This window comes from Danio aesculapii, chromosome 3 (assembly GCF_903798145.1).
Source record: "Danio aesculapii chromosome 3, fDanAes4.1, whole genome shotgun sequence".
NCBI classification, from domain to species: Eukaryota; Metazoa; Chordata; class Actinopteri; order Cypriniformes; family Danionidae; genus Danio; species Danio aesculapii.
The window spans coordinates 28,288,960-28,307,722 of record NC_079437.1 but is presented as its reverse complement, the minus strand read 5'-3'; the positions used below and the strand labels follow the sequence as shown (position 1 = coordinate 28,307,722).

Genomic DNA, 18,763 nt, shown 5'->3' with positions numbered 1-18,763 from the left:
AACTGGGATTAAAAGATCTCAATTCTGTGATGATCAGCACCTCAAGAATGAGTTTTACAAATTTAAAACGTTTTTAAAACAGTGCACGTTTGTAATAAAGACAGTAAAATTGCTACGTAATTCATCCCCACAGCTGCATAGTGTCAGTACAATTATAGAAGACGCTTCAATCCCGGTTTGTGGACGTTAAATCAGGTTTATTTTGTAAATTAACATAACGGATGTCCATACAGCAGTGTATATTAACATGTATCCTGTCACATTTGCCGTGCAAAAACATTGCAAAGCTAAATGTGTCTGTGTGTGTTATAACTTTATAATGACTTTGTGTGTGACTCATCATTGCAGAAAAGCTTGAATTAACTCCAAAACAAATACATCAAATAATATTTGGGAAAGTTCTTATTGTAGTAAGAGAGATCTGTTTCATTCTTGTCTGTCACTGTGCTGTTTATCTATGTGAAGGCTACACGAATGAGGGAACGGTAGGTGGGGAGAACCAGCTCACAGGCAACAAAAGCAGCTATAATGTTCAAACAGCTCAAATTTCCCAGATTTAAAAAGGTATAATAAATAATCTGATGGATATTTTGAGCTCAGACTTTACACACATTCTGGAGACACAAAAGATATATATTAAATCATGAAAAGGGGGTAAAATATGTGCTCTTTAATAGAAAATAGTCATGTTAATATTTCTTATAAAGTCACCATAAAAACAAAACTATTAAAATGATTAAAACTACCAATCTTACAAACAAATACATAAAAATAAAGCAAAATATCTACAAATCAAAAAAAATAAATAAATAAAATAATCAAATGTCAAATCAAATGTTTCCCATACAAAAATAATGTGTAGAAGACATTGTTCTTTATTCCATAGTAACTTTATTCCATAGTATGGTTTTATGCCATTTTAGCTTCACTGACATGACTTCACATCATGCCTAGAACTGTCTCTCAAGGTTTTTTTTCTTCACTTTCGCCAATTAGTGAAGTTTTTTCCCTCTCCGCTGTCGCCACTGGCTTGCATGGTTCGGGATCTATAGAGCTGCGCATCGTTGGATTTGCTCTTCAGTGTTTGAACTCTCAGTAGTGATTATTAAACCACACTGAACTGAGCTAAACTGAACTGAACTTAAACACTACAAACTGAACTACACTGTTCCAATTTACTATGACCTTTTATGTGAAGCTGCTTTGACACAATCTACATTGTATAAGCGCTATACAAATAAAGGTGAATTGTCAGTAAACAGCATACTTGTGTAGTTTTGGCTTAACTCTTCCAAGGGAACATACGTTGATAAAAAATGCATATATTAAATGCACTGTAAGTAACTGTGGGTAAAAGCATCCGCCGAATGCATAAATGTAAATATACAAGAACTTCTTGGAAAGAAAAACAGTCCTGAGTGTACTGTATATGTTCTATTCTACTCTGTCTATCATCCTATCTGAGTGGTGTCCTGCACTAAAATCAAAGAAGACGTACCAACATTACATACATATTGCAAGCACCACTTCACAAACAAGCTCAGACTGAGTGCTTCAAGCTATACACTGTATGAACATCTACAATTGCACATGCCAAGCTAAATACAGAAGCACCATTAATAAGAAAATAGTTTCACCGGCATTATTTGGAGCGAGACTGCCCTAACAACAGCATCCCTGACCGCATCCAGTCACTCTCAACATCTCATTCAATTTCAATCTAACAGCAAATATTACTCTTTCATATCAAATTTCCACAACATCTTTACTTCTTCAGGCCCGAGCCTGCTGAGAGAAACCGAGCCTGCAGAGCTCTGTCCGTCACTCAATAAACACCTGCTAATCACATACAGCAGCTGGCCCTCTCATTAGCATACATACATTATTCATCCATGCAAATCGAGCTGATTAGAATAGAGGATCAGAGAGGGGATTGGACAGCTAAGTGAAGAACACTACATGATGAGTTATTTTGTTTCAGAGTGAAGCCAATGAGATGGGAGTATAATCGGACAACACTGTAGCACTTTAAGTAGAGGTCTTCACCGTGTTCCTGATTACAAATGAAATAGATGGATACATTCAGATGCATAAATGCAGGTTTCGGATGAATACACACACACACACACAGGTTGAAAAACACACATTCAAGGCAAATATCCGGACAGAAGTCAGACTGACCGGTTTGGAAGATCCAAAAATATCAGCAGAGCTTTTTTTTCCCTCCCTTTTTTTTGTAGTGTAGAATCAGTTGAAATGTCAGCCTGGCGATTGAAATGTCATATAGAGTGAGAATACCTGAGAGAGCAGGATCTCTCCCCCTCTACAAACACACTGACATTAACACAATTTACACAAACACGCTTTAATGGCAAAAGGGCCCGACCCACAAAGGCATCGTGACGCCTGCAGTATGTCTTCAAAAGAGGGATACGGGCGGACACATTTGGACAAATTAACCACCGCAGGCAAACATGCAAATTGACACACATACATATTCCACAGAGAGAAATGAGCTTATCAATTTCCGTTCCACCTGGAGGGATTAAAGCAGCAGGAGGTCTTTCTGCATCAAACACATGTCTTGGTAAAAAAAAGGCTAATTTTGTGTATAGTTCAAGTTCAATGAAACCCATAGCAGCTCAGGCTCATTGGAAATAAGTGCTCAGCCTACATTTTTGTGTACGTTACTCCATGTACGTTTCATTGCATGTTTCAGATGAAAAAAAAAAACACTAGAGGGTGCTGTCTACATTTTTGCAAATATAAAATATGTTACATAAGGTACATCATGTTGTACATTTTGGCAACGATTCCTTGTTGTACCATGTCCATGAGAAGGCGGTGCTTGTTGTACAGATCAGCAAACCACTTCCGTAAACGCAACCAATAGTGATTTCAAAAGAAACATTAGATGGAGAAAAGTGCACTGCGGTCATGTAGTTTTACCTTGATTTTACATTGCTCTGATCTCTTTCGTAAACAACACCGGGTGAGCTTCCGAGCAAACTGACCATGACAGAAAAGTTGTCAATATAAAAACACCATAGACTGTAAAATATATGGACGGAGGATCCGTGACGTCACCCATAGGTTTCTGAACACTGCAAAAGAAGCTACTAGTAGGCGCGGCCAACCGTCGCCATTTTGTTCTCGCGTCATCGCACCCACAGCGGGATACCAAATAAGGGCAAAGAGGCGGAAAGTGGGCGGAGCTACAAACGCCTGCTGGCACTTTGCTTAGACCTAGCAGATAGACTTTACTTTGGGAGAAACGCTTAATACTTTATTACCTGCGACTCGTTTGTGTTCTAACCACATGTGCTTGGCTGTACACTATATCAATAAAGTGTTTAGCCTTTTAAAAACACTGTAGTAATACAGTGAGCCACTAAGCATTGTTCTTATGACGTTTTTCTACAGGAGGAAAACACAAATTACTTCCAAACACTTCAGATATAGTGTGTGTTAGTAAATGCAAGACTCTTGATGAAATCCAGCATAACACTGTATGATAACGCTTCAGATGACTGTTCTAGAGCCTACAGCTAATCAGTCTGGCACATTCTGGAGTGCTTTACGGGTCTAAAGAAAAATATTAATGATAAATGATCTTAAATAAAACAAATACATTTATAGAGAGGGTGGATAAGTATATAACTTTACTCACATGGGAAACGGAGGCCACATGAATGGTTTGTGAGCACAATTAAATGCACACAGCATCCCATATCATCTAATAATTGTAAGAAATAAGTCCAAAAGGCAGCTGACTGTGTAAAGCCACATAAAACAGAACAAAAATACGATGAATATGCCGAGATCAGTGGCTAATCTGCCGGATTCAGCTGAGGTGAAGTGACGGCGACCAGCGAGACCTAGCTGTCACTCAAGTGGCCACGCCCTTAATTATGCAAACTTAATATAACCTAATATAAAGGAAATGGATGAGTTATAAAAAAATTCACCCCCCTCACAGTTGTCATGGAGGATAATAATAGCTATATGAACCAAAATCGTTCTTTGTACCAGGCTGTAAACACCTTTTTTTCTGTTGTAAAATTGGCCATTCTAACAGTGGGCTCAATTGCAACTTGCTCTATTATGGAGCCAGGACTAGCGGAATTTTGATAAATTGCAGTTTCAGTTACTTCCGTGTTGGCTTCCCGAGAGAGAGCGGGAGGTTGCCGCTTGAAAAACACACAGGTTAAGCAAACTTAAGTCATCTTTACACAGCTGATTTAAGGTGACCATAAAGCTGGTCTGTGTCTGCTCAGAATTAAGTGTAAATACAGTATGCAACATTAAACGGTTTAAGTAAATATACTAGTTTTTGAAAAATTACATCGCTTCAGGTTTGATTTCTGTGCCGTCTATGCTGTGTAAAGAGGCTTTTATTTTATTACAAATTATAGACAGTGTTAAAACTGTTTTGTGGCATTTATTTGACTTTATTTAGTGAACTGCACTAAAATAATCCTTTATTGATCGATTATTTGTCCCTCTAAATATCATTAGTATGATAAAAAACTAAAGTTGCTGGTGTCATACTAACCCGTAGCACAAAAAACTTTGGTCAAACATGTGGTTAAAGGGTCACAAAACACCAAAACAGATTTTTTGAGATGCTGACAGTCATATATAAACAGATGTCACCACTTCAATACGTTTCAACGTTGCTTAAAACACTATTAGGACACAAATATTTCAATTGGTTGTTTTTGCGTTGTGTAGAGCAAATCCAGTTTAAAAAGAAATTTTGAAAGCTACGTCACGGCAATAAGATCATTGTGTACATTCCAGCATGCAGACTGGCTGCACACTGACATCATTGAGTTTTCAGCACATCTGTTCATTGATTCATGAGAAAGCCTTGGTTCAAACCAATCAGTGCGCTCTATTGTGAACGAGATGCAACCTCATTAATATGCATGATATAGCTTTGAAGACTGTTTTTACCTGTTACAGTTTTCAGTGAGACGCCATGTTGCGTTGCCAACCGTAATTCAAACAAGCAGTAGTACAATTGTTTGAAGACATGGGTCGTTGGTGTTACGTTTATAAATACGCCACAACGAAGATTTTGTTTCCATTTCCCAGTGATGAGTGCACAGCTCGTGTGTGGACCCACATGTGTGGATTACAGTGTTCTACTAACACATGACAAAAATATGCTTGTAAGGAACATGTTTAACCCGAGAGCTTTTTAAATCTGGTAATGGTGAAATCTGCATTTGTGACTCGTCTTCTTTTAAAAAAGATGCAGTTCCAGTTGGTGTTGATTGTCCTGTCTGAATTTGGTAAGTGTGTGTTCAGTGTTCTTTGTTTATGTTTCTCCAGATGGCAAAGTTAGTTAGTATTGTCAGCTGTGCTCTTTCAGTTTTTTAAGGCATGCCTTTGTCAAAATTATTTAGTTACTAAGTTTACTCTAATATCACTACAATATCATGGACTGAAAATCCTCCAGTTCCTCACAGCTCTTAAATCCACTGTTAAGGCTACTCTCTGAATCACAGTCTATCTCCCTTGTGTCTATGTTGCCGCTGTGAAAATCAGCTGTAGTGCGCGTAATGAAACTCCCCTTGTTTCCTTTAAGTTTTTCCAATTTAACAAGAATGTAGGCTTAAATACAAATTTCCAATAAGCCTGTGTTGATAAATTTAGTCAGATAAAAAAATATTTGCCGTAAATTTGTTGATTGATTGTGACCGTGAGATTATTTGAAATTATAAATGTATTGATTTATTTATTGATCGACTGATCAGACATACAGAAAATATATAATCTGTTGTTCTATCTTTCTGTATGACTACTGTCACATTTACAGGCTTCTATGGTTTTCAATTATCTCCAAATTACTATACAGAAAATTTGCATATTATTTATACAGGACAGAGTGCTTGATAAAGAAAGACTTCCTGCTGGTTTAATCCCAAAAAGACAGACAAAACAGATAGACACAGACAAATGACAACAGACAAAACAATCAATACACAAAACAGACAGAGAGACAGTTAGACATATGAACACATCGAAAGGTAGACAAACAAGGGAATAGACAAAAAAAAAGACAGACAGACAGTTTTTACTAATGTAATGAATATAGTCATTACTACCTCGGACCCCCTAGGTGAGTCTACTATATCTTCAACAGAATAATTGAATTACAAATCAACCAAGCTGTGCCAAGCAGCGAGGGAACATGCCAAAGCAATGGAGGGAGGCAAAGCCAAAAATAAAAGAGAACAATTTAAGAAAAAAAAAGTCACAGCATATGTGATGTATTGTGAAGGGAGAGAGAGAGACATAAACAGAGGCTCTGAAGGAAGACCAAAAAAAGAGAGAGAGATTTCAGTTTTTTCAGCACACATCAATCAGTGTGTGTGTGTGTGTCTGTGAGAGTAATTAGCTACCTGCCGACGGGCTGCCTCTCTCTAATTGTTCACTGCTTTGCGGCAGGCTCTTTTTCCTGCTCTCCCTTCATCTCCCTCACTTTCATGTAGCGTCAGTCTTCTACAGTGTTAATGTGTGGGGTGTGTATGAGAGCTGTTGTGTGCATCTTGTGAAATGAGACTGCAAAAACGATGACTCTTCTGTGGGTGTGGAGACGAAAGAGAGAAGACATAGAGAGGGAGAGAGAGCCACTAAAAAAAGGCACTAAGGCAATCTGAGCTTGTGAGAATAGAAACAGTGATGCTGATGCTGTGTGTGTGAGAGAGAGAAAGAGGGAAATGGGGAGATAGAGGCGTGTAATCTGGGTGTGTAGTTAGAGATAGCCTTACTGACTTCACCCACAATGCAACAGGATTAGCCAAGAGTCGATTGGAAAATATCCAACAAACAAACACACACACACACACACACATCCAGTTGCACAGAAAACACATAGACTTTCTAATCCAGCATTTACCAGTCAGGTGTGTATGTACCCCAGGGGGGCACTTAAAATCATTTGGTTTCTACTTTGTTAAACATGTCTTTGTCGCCTGGAAGTCACATGTTCTCATTAAAGTGTGCACTAATGACGTTGTACTCGCTTGTGGGTGATATTTCATACTCGTTTGAGCTCCTGTGGTTTTTAAATTCCACCACTCAAAGAGTGCAAATGACTTTACGTTTGTTAAACATCCCATCTGGATTGCATTTGCAAATTAATTCACTGCTAGGCCTTACTATGCAAACGTTTCTGTATGATTGCCCCCAGAAGTGTCACAACTGTGAAAGACAAACAAGCGCAGGTGTCTTTGGAAATACGAGCTTCAGTCTACATTAATGTGAAACCGCAAAAACGTGCTCCAACACACACTCACCGGCCACTTAATTAGGTACACCTGTCTAACTGCTCGTTAACGCAAATTTCTGATCAGCCAATCACATGGCAGCAACTCAATGCATTTAGGCATGTAGACATGGTCCAGATGATCTCCTGCAGTTCAAACCGAGCATCAGAATGGGGAAGAAAGGTGATTTAAGTGACTTTGAATGTGGCATGGTTGTTGGTGCTGGACGGGCTGGTCTGAGTATTTCAGAAACTGCTGATCTACTGGGATTTTCACGCACAACCATCTCTAGGGTTTACAGAGAATGGTCCGAAAAATTGAAAATATCCAGTGAGCGGTAGTTCTGTGGGCACAAATGCCTTGTTGATGCCAGAGGTCAGAGGAGAATGGCCAGACTGGTTCCAGCAATTAGAAAGACAACAGTAACTCAAATAACCACTCGATACAACAGAGGTATGCAGAAGAGCATCTCTGAATGCACAACACATCAAACCTTGAGGAGGATGGGCTACAGCAGCAGAAGACCACACCGGGTGTCACTCCTGTCAGCTAAGAACAGGAAACTGAGGCTACAATTCACACAGGCTCGCCAAAATCGAAGAATAAAAGAGTGGAAAAGCGTTGCCTAGTCTGATGAGTCTCGATTGCTGCTGCAACATTCAGATGGTAGGGTCAGAATTTACTGACAACAACAAGAAAGCATTGATCGATCCTGCCTTTTATCAGCTGTTCACACTGGTGGTGGTGTAATGATGTTGGGGATATTTTCTTGGCACACTTCGCCCATTAGTACCAATTGAGCATTGTGACAACACCACTGCTTTGGTGACAATACCACTATTTAAGTATTGTTGCTGACCATGTCCATCCCTTTATGACCACAGTGTACCCATCTTCAGATGGATACTTCCAGCAGGATAACGCACCATCTCATAAAGCACGAATCATCTCAGACTGGTTTCTTGAACATGAAAATGAGTTCACTGTACTCAAATGGCCTCCACAGTCACCAGATCTCAATCCAATAGAGCATCTTTGGGATGTGGTGGAACGGGAGATTTGTATCATGTATGTGCAGCTAACAAATTAGCAGCAACTGCATGATGCTATCAGGTCAATATGGACCAAAATCTCAGATGAATATTTCCAGTACCTTGTTGAATCTATGCCATGAAGGATTAAGGCAGTTCTGAAGACAAAAGGGGGTCCAACCCAGTACTAGTAAGGTGTACCAAATAAAGTGGTTGTGAGTGTACATTGGACTGCAGTTTGTAGATAAAATGAACACTAGAAGCAATGATAACTCTTTAGAGGTAGTATTCACTCATTCTGAGTTGGATTGTAATGTAAATACAAGCAAAAATACTGATAAAGACAGCAACACCAAAGCTCCAAAAATAAACATTTATTAACTTTATGATAAAGAGCCGGTTTACTCGAAACATCACATGCTTAGTGATAGCTTATTTAATTAATACATTTTTGTTTTTGGAGTTTTTATGTTGTCGGCTTTATGAATATTTTTGGACTTTTGGCTGAACACCCATTTAGATAGATGTGGGTGCTTTTGTGCATTTTTTCAATGTAAACACATGCACCTTTTGTAAAGAGGCTTTAGAATGTAAATTGTTGTGAAAAACACTATACAAATAAACTTGATTTAAATTGAATATAACGTCAACAATTTTGTTCCTTTTCACATAAATGACATTTACAGGGACATATTATCAGGGATATTTATGTACTCTGGATGCAGGGTGCTTGGGTTTAAGTCCAGTAAAGCATGATTCCAAAAAAAAGGTAAAAGCAATGTAAAATCTTGGTAAAACTTCATGGAAATGATGCAAGTTTGCTTTTGAAAAAAAATCGGTTTGGTATAGGCAAGGGTTTAAGTCCATGGTTCATAAAGTGATCTGTATGAAGCCCTGCCTTCTCATGGATGTTAACAAACGTGTACATTTCACATTTGCATAAATGTAGACAGCGCCCTCTAATGGATTTGTCATCTGAAACCTGCAGTGAAATGTACCCCGAGCAACATACTGTACATTATGTATTGCAAAAATGTAGGCTAATGCACATGTTTCCAACGAGAGTGGATTGCATTTTAAATTAAGACGTACAGTAGCAGCATAGTCAATACACTTTCATCCAGTCTTGATTGTTACTGATTTAAAAATGTATAGTTGACAAGTTTTAAACTATGAATAAGGCTACATGGCATCCAGCATTAATAATTTAAAAGCAATACATTTCTGGCTACATAATACAAAATAAGCTTTATTTGTGTATTCTGGGATATTCTAGCACTCAGCATATTCCTAATAAACTAATCAATGTTTCTTTTTTTTTTGGCCTGCTATTCTCTTTCAAATTGCTGACAGTTTCCAGTCGTTTCATTGAATTTCTATAGTATTATTTCATCCAGTCAATAACTCTCACTTACAATATGCCCTCAATACAGTAACTTCATAACACTAAATTGATCAGAACTTGTATATTTACAAAAGCCTCGTTTTAAACAAATATAGTAATAATCTGATAGGAGTCAGAATGATCTCAATCAGAATGATTTTTATTAGATATTAGAATGATTTTTGGAGGAACATGCAACACTGAAGATTAAAGGTATGGAAGGTGAAAATCCACCTTTGCCTTCACATAAATAAATGAGATTGGTAACACTTTACCACCCGTTTCGAATGTATTAACTCGATGGAATGGATGCTATCAGTGGTTATCAGCTGATAGATATGGGCCAGTAGGGGCCTTTTGTTTGATTGGACTCAGAATGCTGTTATCATCCATCCACATGGTTAATCAGCTATAGTAATAGAGAAGACTCCAGATCCAGATTTGTTTTTACATTACTGTGACGGTTGGGTTTAGGCTTGAGGTAGGGGTAGACGTTAATAAAATACAATTAATGGGAAATTTAATAAATAATATAAATAATTCTCGTTAACTTCCGGCCGCAGCCATATGTGATCTATTGCTATTTAACCATGTGAATAGATAACTACTAGTTGGCAGAGAAGGCTTCTACTGGCCCATGTCTATCAGCTGACAACCACTGATAACGCTCATTCAATCAAGTGATAACATTCGAATCGGCTGCACTTTACTTTAAGGTGTGATTCTTGCTATTAATAAACCACTAATTGTGACGTTTGCCTTAAAAATTGTTATTAAATTATATATTATTGCTATGAAGATAGTAGTTAGGTTTAGGTATTAGATATGATAAAAGATGAAAAGACAGAATATGTACTTTAAAAGTACTAATAAACAGACAATATATTAATAAAAGGCGCATAATAAACCACTAGATTATATCGGTAATTGTTAAATTCTAAATTAAAATGATACCATAACATTTTAAAACACAATGTTTTTATTTTTATTACAATAATATTTAATTACTTTTTATTTCTTTGGCCTGCACCTTTTCTGGTATTAAAATTGACTCAGGGTTAATCATAAGATTTTATCAGGATAATGTGATTTACATGATGACTGCTGTATGTACTTGGAATATGACTGAACTTGTAATACTGTGTATATCTGAATGTCCATGTGCATGCAAAAAAATTTAAATATCAAGGAGATTTAGCCAGGTATTTCTTTAATGTATCCTAAAGTTTCTTTTAGCATCACTGTTTTCAATCTGCCTGTGGAGTAAACAGTGTGCTCCCTTATCAACACAGTGTGTAATCTGCCTGACTCTCATCTGACCTTCTTTCCTCAGAGTGGAGGTACGAGTGCAATAGAAAACTGAATGAAGCGTATTACAGCAACACTAAAACGCCTCAAGATGTGTCTGAGCAGCATGCATTGATATAATCCACACAGTCTAATGCACAGATCTGAATTTATTTTTGCCACATCTGTTAAATCCACTTATTTTATACGAACCAGGTGGTCAATTCTGATCTGCATTGTACAACTTGGATATTCATCCCTCTTTTAAAGTGTTTGGCTTCTCACTTAACAACTAACTGAAAAAGACAACATACAAGTTTATGACAACATTAAGGGAAGAAAGCTGATGTGAACTGTCCCTTTAAACACTTCTCATAGTCACACAGACTGCCATACTGCATTAGTTATAAGCTGCATGGAAAGCCAAGCACTCTGAAAGTGTGATGAAACGGCACTACCCAACAGAATCACACAGCGTGACGCAACTCACTGGAGAGTCTACAGAAAATCTGTTTACTCAAGTTTTTTTTCCAAACTATGTAGTCCAGACCGATTCACTGGATTGTCGAAGTGAATACTGGATTGTGAAGTTGACATATCTACTATATAATATCCAGTGAGTTGTATTTGACGTTTTTTTTTTTTGCTTAACAAAACAACAGTTGTTTGATGCTGTAAACAAGACCACATTGTCCAGTCTTGCTCAGTAACACAACATTTCGTCTGTGAAGTGTAATAAATTCAGTGTTTCTCTCAGTACTTTCCCCCATCAACACTTTCCCTCAAGCACTGGATGTACTTATTTAGCCAAGTAAATGTCAGCTAAAGTAATCTACTTCGATGCAATTTGGAAATTAACTGTTTGTCTTGAGTTCAGAAGGTAAACAGCAGGAGGAAGGGGAAACTACATGCCCTGAAACATCAAAAGCTGCTCAAAGTATTTTGCGCTCATGCTTAAAGCCTTGCCAATCTGATGTTTAGCTAGTTTTGCAAGCCAGTTAGCAGTTCTTATAACTAGGGTTGTCAAATGCATTCACAATGCCTATTACGAATTTATTGCAGCCAATTTCACAGACTCTTCTCATTTCCATATCCTTATCCTTCTGTTGTCAAATAGCACTATATGCAATAAGACTGTATGCAGCCCCTTCCAATCTGCTTCTCACCAAGCACACAAGACAAAGAAAATGGCTGTGCTGTGATTTCAGCTATATTTACTTGTGAATAGAAAATGGAAAAGCCAGCTTGAAAAGTCAATAAATGCCTCCAGATGATGTCATGTGCTAATTAGCATATTCACTGCATCATCACTTTGTATCAGCCCATTACATTTTTTTATTTTGCAAACAGCCTATTCCGATTTCACTGCAGCCAATTTCACAGACTGTTCTTATTTGCATATTTTTATCCTTGCATTGTCGAACAATGCAGCACAATAAGATACAGCCACTTCCAGTCTGCTTCTCTATTAAATGGCTAAAATCCAGGTTTATAAGTTACCTGACAAACTCACCAAGTACACAAGAAAAAGACAATGGCTGTGCTGTGATTTCAGCTATTCTTACTAGTGAAATGATATTGAAAGAATCAAAAATAGAAAAGCTAACTTGAAAAGTCGCTAAATGTCTCAAGATGACGTCATGGCTAATTAGCATATTCACTGCATCATCACTTCGTATCAGCCCATTACATTAGCTTATTTTGCATGCAGCCTATTCCAATTTTATTGCAGCCAATTTCACAGACTGTTCTTATTTGCATATTTTTATTCTTCCGTTGTCAAACAATACAAACCAATAAAACTATATGCAGCCACCTTCGTTCTGCTTCTCCGAACTGCTAAAATGCAGGTTTATAAGTTACCTGACAAACTCACCAAGCACTGAAGACAAAGACAATGGCTGTGCTGTGATTTCAGCTATATTTACTTGTGAATCAAAAATGTGAAAGCCAGCTTGAAAAGTCACTAAATGTCTCACAATGACGTCATGCGCCAATTAGCATATTCACTGCATCATCACTTCATATCAGCCCATTACATACATTTTGCATGCAGCCTATTCCAATTTTATTGCAGCCAATTTCACAGACTGTTCTTATTTGCATATTTTTGTTCTTCCGTTGTGAAACAACACAAACCAATAAAACTATATGCAACCACTTCCAGTCTGCTTATACTGTAATAGGTTTGTTATAGGTTTATACTGTAAGTTCCCTGACAAACACACCAAGTGCACAAGAAAATGGCTGTGCTGTCATATTAGCAATTTACTTGTGAAATGATATTGTGAGAATCCAAAATGGAAAAGCCAGCTTGAAGAGTCACTAAACGTCTCAAGATGACGTAATGTACTAATTAGCGTATTCACTGCATCATCACTTCATATCAGCCCATTACATTAGTTGATTTTTCATGCAGCCTTTTCCGATTTTATTACAGCCAGCTTCACAGACTGTTCTTATTTGCATATCTTTATCCTTCCGTTGTCAAACAATACAAACCAATAACACTATATGCAGCCACTTTTCAAGGTTTATAAGTTATCTGACAAACTCACCAAGTGCAAAAGACAAAGACAATGGCTGTGCTGTTGCCATTTCAGCTATATTTACTAGTGAAATGATATTATGAGAAAGGAAATATTTTAAATTACAAAACATCGGCATTATTTTTGTGTTTGCTTGCTTGTTTGTTCATCACTAAAACATTAAAATTACTAAATATATTTAAATATCATATATCAATGGCTCCTTGTCAAAGCAACATTGAGAAAGTAACTAAATTTGTAAATAAAAATACACTCAAAAATAACTTTTGTTGCTTGTTCAAACTACTTATGTAAAATGAGTTGAAACAACACAATTCTTTTGTGTTTTTTTGGAATAGTTTTTTGAAAAACGTAATTATTTTACTTTCATTCATTCATTCATTCATTCATTCATTCATTCATTCATTCATTTTCATGTGCTTTTACGGGCCTAGGTCGTGGGGGCAGCATTCTCAGGAGAGAACCCCAGACTTCCCTCTCCCCAGACACTTCCTCCAGCTCCTCCGGGGGGGAGATCATGAGGCGTACCCAGGCCAGCCGAGATACATAGTCCCTCCAGCATGTCCTGGGACATTGCTGGAACACTGCTGGAACACCTCCCTAGGAAGGCGTCCAGGAGGCATCCAAAAAAGATGCCCGAGCCACCTCAGCTGACTTCTCTCGATGTGGAGGAACAGTGGCTCTACTCCTGCCTCCTCTCGGGTGACAGAGCTCCTCACCCTATCTATAAGGGTATGCCCTGCCACTCTGCAAAGGAAACTCAATGTAGATTGACAGGTAAATCGAGAGCTTTGCCTTTTGGCGTAGCTCCTTCTTTACCACAACGGATATATACATCAGTAATGCGGTTTTATGTTCAATCCACTCATTCATTCATTCATTCATTCATTTTCTTTTCAGCTTAGCCCCTTTATGAATCAGGGGTTGCCACAGCGGAATGAACCACCAACTTATCCAGCACATGTTTTACGCAGCGGATGCCCTTCCAGCCGCAACCCAACACTGGGAAACACCCAGACACTCTTGCACACACTCACACTACAGCCAATTTAGCTTATTCAATTCACCTATAGCGCATGTCTTAGGACTGTGGGGGAAACCAGAGCACCTGGAGGAAACCCACGCCAACACTGGTAGAACATGCAAACTCCACACAGAAATGGCAACTGACCCAGCCGGGGCTTGAACTAGCAACCTTCTTGCTGTGAGCCGATTGTTCTACCCACTGCGCCACAGTGCAGCCTCAATCCACTTATATTTGTAAAAAATTATTAACTTAAATCATTTGTGTTGGCACAACATGAAGAAATTGCATGGAACCCATGATTTTTAGTGTACATAAAAAATTACTGCTTCTAACCAGACTAATGAACATGCCCTCAATATTCCTTTATAACCATCAGAACCATACAGAAGTCTGAAGAGGCTGGAAAGACAGGAAACTACTTTATAACCTGGTTTAACTGGCAGCATCACCAAATGAAGTAGGGGAAAAAATAGAACCTGCCACAAATCACGAAAAAACAAGAAGGAGCTGTTACAAACAGGAGGACTGGCATAAAACAAACTAATGTCTGTCGTTAAACAAGGACAAATAATGTCTTTCATGTTCTAATGAGCCTAATTAGTTACTCAGCAAATTAGGGGGGAACTCACTCATACTCACTAGTACTTGAAAACAACCAAATTGACATGTAAAAGTAAAGAAGACACCTTAATGTGCCTCTATGAAGAAAACGACGTTTTGGGATGTGCACTCATGGCCAATTAAGGTAGTATATAATAAATAATTAACAACTTGTATCGCATTACGGCTGTGTTCCAATTTGCTCAGCCTCTTAACTCATGAGTGTTTGTTTCCTGTTAGTTGGTGTCTGTCAGAGAGAGACAATATGTGTATAACAAAATGCAGCTCAAGTTTATCTGCCTTCTGCAGGTCTGTCCTTGTTGATCCAATGCTTCTCCTTTATGTCTTCCTCAGAGAAAAGTCCAGAAAAGTTCACTCAATTACAACTCTCACAGCAGTTTTCACATCTCTTTTTCACACCGAGGACTGGAAGATTTTGAAAATGGAATCAAAACAATGTGTGGGATGCTTGCACTCGACATAAGTGAGATCTGAAGAACTGTAGCTGAAGGGTTTGGCCTGAACATACAACCGAGCATATGAAAACCTATCAAGGCCATTCTGGAGCTAAACATGAAGTGCGAGTCCTTTAGAGATGAACTTGACAATGTAAACATTTAGTCATATCCTACACTAGCCATTTTCACAGAACAACGGAAATGAAATGTCCATTAATACAGGTCACAAAGTGCAGACAACTCTAATGTGAAAAAATAAACCCACTCAGGGACACCATAGCCCTGATTCACCTAGAGCTTTGTGTCAGGAAAGGCTAAAAGAAAACACAAGTGCACTTACCCTGCCATCACGATGAAAAAGTCCAGCCTGTTCCAAGTATCGCCAAGATAGCAGCGACGACCAAAGATCCCCAGAGCCACCATCTTCACCACCATCTCAAGTGCAAAGAAAATGTAGATAAATGCATCAAATGCCTAAAAGAGAAACAGAAATCAAGAAAAGTACTTGTGTTAGGCAACGCATGATTCGATAGACCCCATGAAAAGAGCTTTGTGGCTTTTGATCCTGATTTAGATATCATTATAAATATTGATAAATGTTGCACAGATTTGTCCAATCATATGCTCCCTAGAATCAGAATCTCCCTTCTCCAATGCCATCAGTTTCCATTGTAATTGTTTGTTTTTGTTAATAAACTCTTTAAAATATTAATAAACAATTATGTTTAAAAAATGGAATTAAAATTGAAGAGAGTAAAGTTACCACAGGAAACTATGAAAAAAATGCTTTTACACTAAACCGTTGAAATTACTCCCTTTTTTAAACTGTGCTTCAGAATGAACAAACAGACACACTTGACTTATTTATTGTTTTTCCCCAATTGTGATTCAGATGTAAATCAGGGGTATCTAATGATTTTCAAGAGTGATGAAGCTCAGAGAGCCAATTTTTGATAAAGAGAAAAAGACAACCCAGATAGACCAATCCTAATATAAACAATGCTAGAATTGTAGAATGACAGATGGTCAATGGATTGAACAATGGATGGATGGATTGAACGGATGGGTTGAACAGATGGATTGAATGGATGGATGAGTGGATAGACAGTGGAAGTACAGATAGAATGGTATACATAATGAGACAGACAGACAGACAGATAGACAGATAGACAGATAGATAGATAGATAGATAGATAGATAGATAGATAGATAGATAGATAGATAGATAGATAGATAGATAGATAGATAGATAGATAGATAGATAGATAGATAGATAAATAGAGACTGGTGGAACTACAGACAGAATGGTATCCATAATGAGACAGACAGACAGACAGATAGACAGATAGATAGATAGATAGATAGATAGATAGATAGATAGATAGATAGATAGATAGATAGATAGATAGATAGATAGATAGATAGATAGATAGATAAATAGAGACTGGTGGAACTACAGACAGAATGGTATCCATAATGACAAACAGACAGGTAGACATTCAGAGAGCAGACAGACTGAGTATGTGTGCCACATATTTCTTGTAATTATATTATTTTGAGAGTGATGATTAGCAGTCCGGATGGAATCCATCCTCTAGATCTGGTTCTCCATCCATTAATTGCTCTGCTTATCTGTATACTCTGCAAAGGAAACCTCGGAGCATTCAAATTTGCTCTGGGAAAGGCATCGTAACTGAAATACTTAGCAATGTATTGCACAGAATCATTTTTCTAATATCTGACTGCCAAATGAGAGCTAATGAGATCCTGCGAGAAGAATGAGGCTGAAATGAAAGGGCCCTTAAGAACACTTGTGCAAGTCAATGATTGATTATGCAGTCAAGTCAACACCCAGTCGGTTTACCCTCAACTCAATGACCATCATTGGATCTCACACACCAACCAATTATGAGTTGACAGTCAGTGGCCTAATGGTTAGACTTGTGATCTAAAGTTTGCAGGTTCAAGTCCTGGCACCAGCAGGGATTGTAGGTGAAGGGAGTGAATATCCAGCATTCTCTTTCACCCGCAACATCTGGTATGAATTGGTGGTGACAGCAAAGTTGGGGTTCCATGTGGAATGGTTTAGTACAGTGGTCCTCAACCACCGGGCCGTGGACCGTAAATCTTTCATTTTGAAAAATGACTGTATTATCTTGCTTACATCTCGGACACTTGAGCGTGCAAATTTAACCCACAAGCAGCAAAATGTGTAAGAAACAATCGTCTTTAGAACATTTCTTTGCTAAGGGGAAAAGACCTAGAGAAGGACCCACAAACTGCCAGTGAATGGACCTGCAACCCATTTGTCAACAAATTAGGTAAATCCACCATGTGTGTCGAGGAAGACCAGCTGCTGGAGATCGCAACTGACAGCGGCCTTTTAGGGGGTGTTCGCATATTGCGCCTTTTCTAGAGTTCATGCAAGTTCGTTATTTCCAACGGAGGTGCGTGGCTTGTGCGCGCAAGCGGCGTGCCTTCCAGACACACCCAGTTGAATGAATGCCACAAGCGCACCACGAACAGCTTCGTATGGAAATACACCTTTTGGTAGACTAATTATCTCAGACAAACAAAGAACACCCAAACATTGCAGTGCTTTGTAGTTTTCTCCATAAATAAAACATGTATCAGAGTGACAGAAATGTTTTACTGGTCAATGGTGACAAAACGTTTGGGGACCACTCGTTTAGTAGGCAGGGATCAAACAGTAAAATAAGGGGTAAGCAAACGATCACAAAACATGGAACAGGACAAAAATAGAATTAAATAAACACTAGTAGAGTCCACAACCGTGAAAAAAAGACTTAGCAATGATTGTAGGTGTCATGGTGCTTATTTGTGTGTCTAATGTTGTGCATGTCATGGATCATGAGACTCAGGTGTGTGTGTGTAATGTAAGCAAGAGATTGTGGGAGGTGTAGTCTGGGTGGAAGGTGAGGTAAACAGATTGAGTGCCCTCTAGTGGGTCTCATGGGCACTCAATCTGATAATCGTGACAATACCTTAGCTCAAGTTGAACTGAACTGCTCCTGATTGTATGTTCTAAGGTCGGTGTCACTTAAAAAAAAGTGTCTGCTACATGTAAACGTAAAAATTACTGACGATCAGAGCAGAAGATTTGCTTGGTAAAAAAAGTGTCTTTGA

The 18,763-nt window shown here is 38.2% G+C and overlaps 1 protein-coding gene across 1 annotated transcript in view; it reads right to left on the bottom strand.

The window, feature by feature from the left end:
• The window catches only part of cacna1ia (calcium voltage-gated channel subunit alpha1 Ia), a 284,961-nt gene that overhangs the window by 169,543 nt on the left and 96,655 nt on the right, over positions 1–18,763 (bottom strand). The window contains exon 3 of the mRNA XM_056451129.1: positions 15,957–16,090. Within this exon, the coding sequence (XP_056307104.1) occupies positions 15,957–16,090 (134 nt within the window). The remainder of the gene's footprint in view (positions 1–15,956; positions 16,091–18,763) is intronic.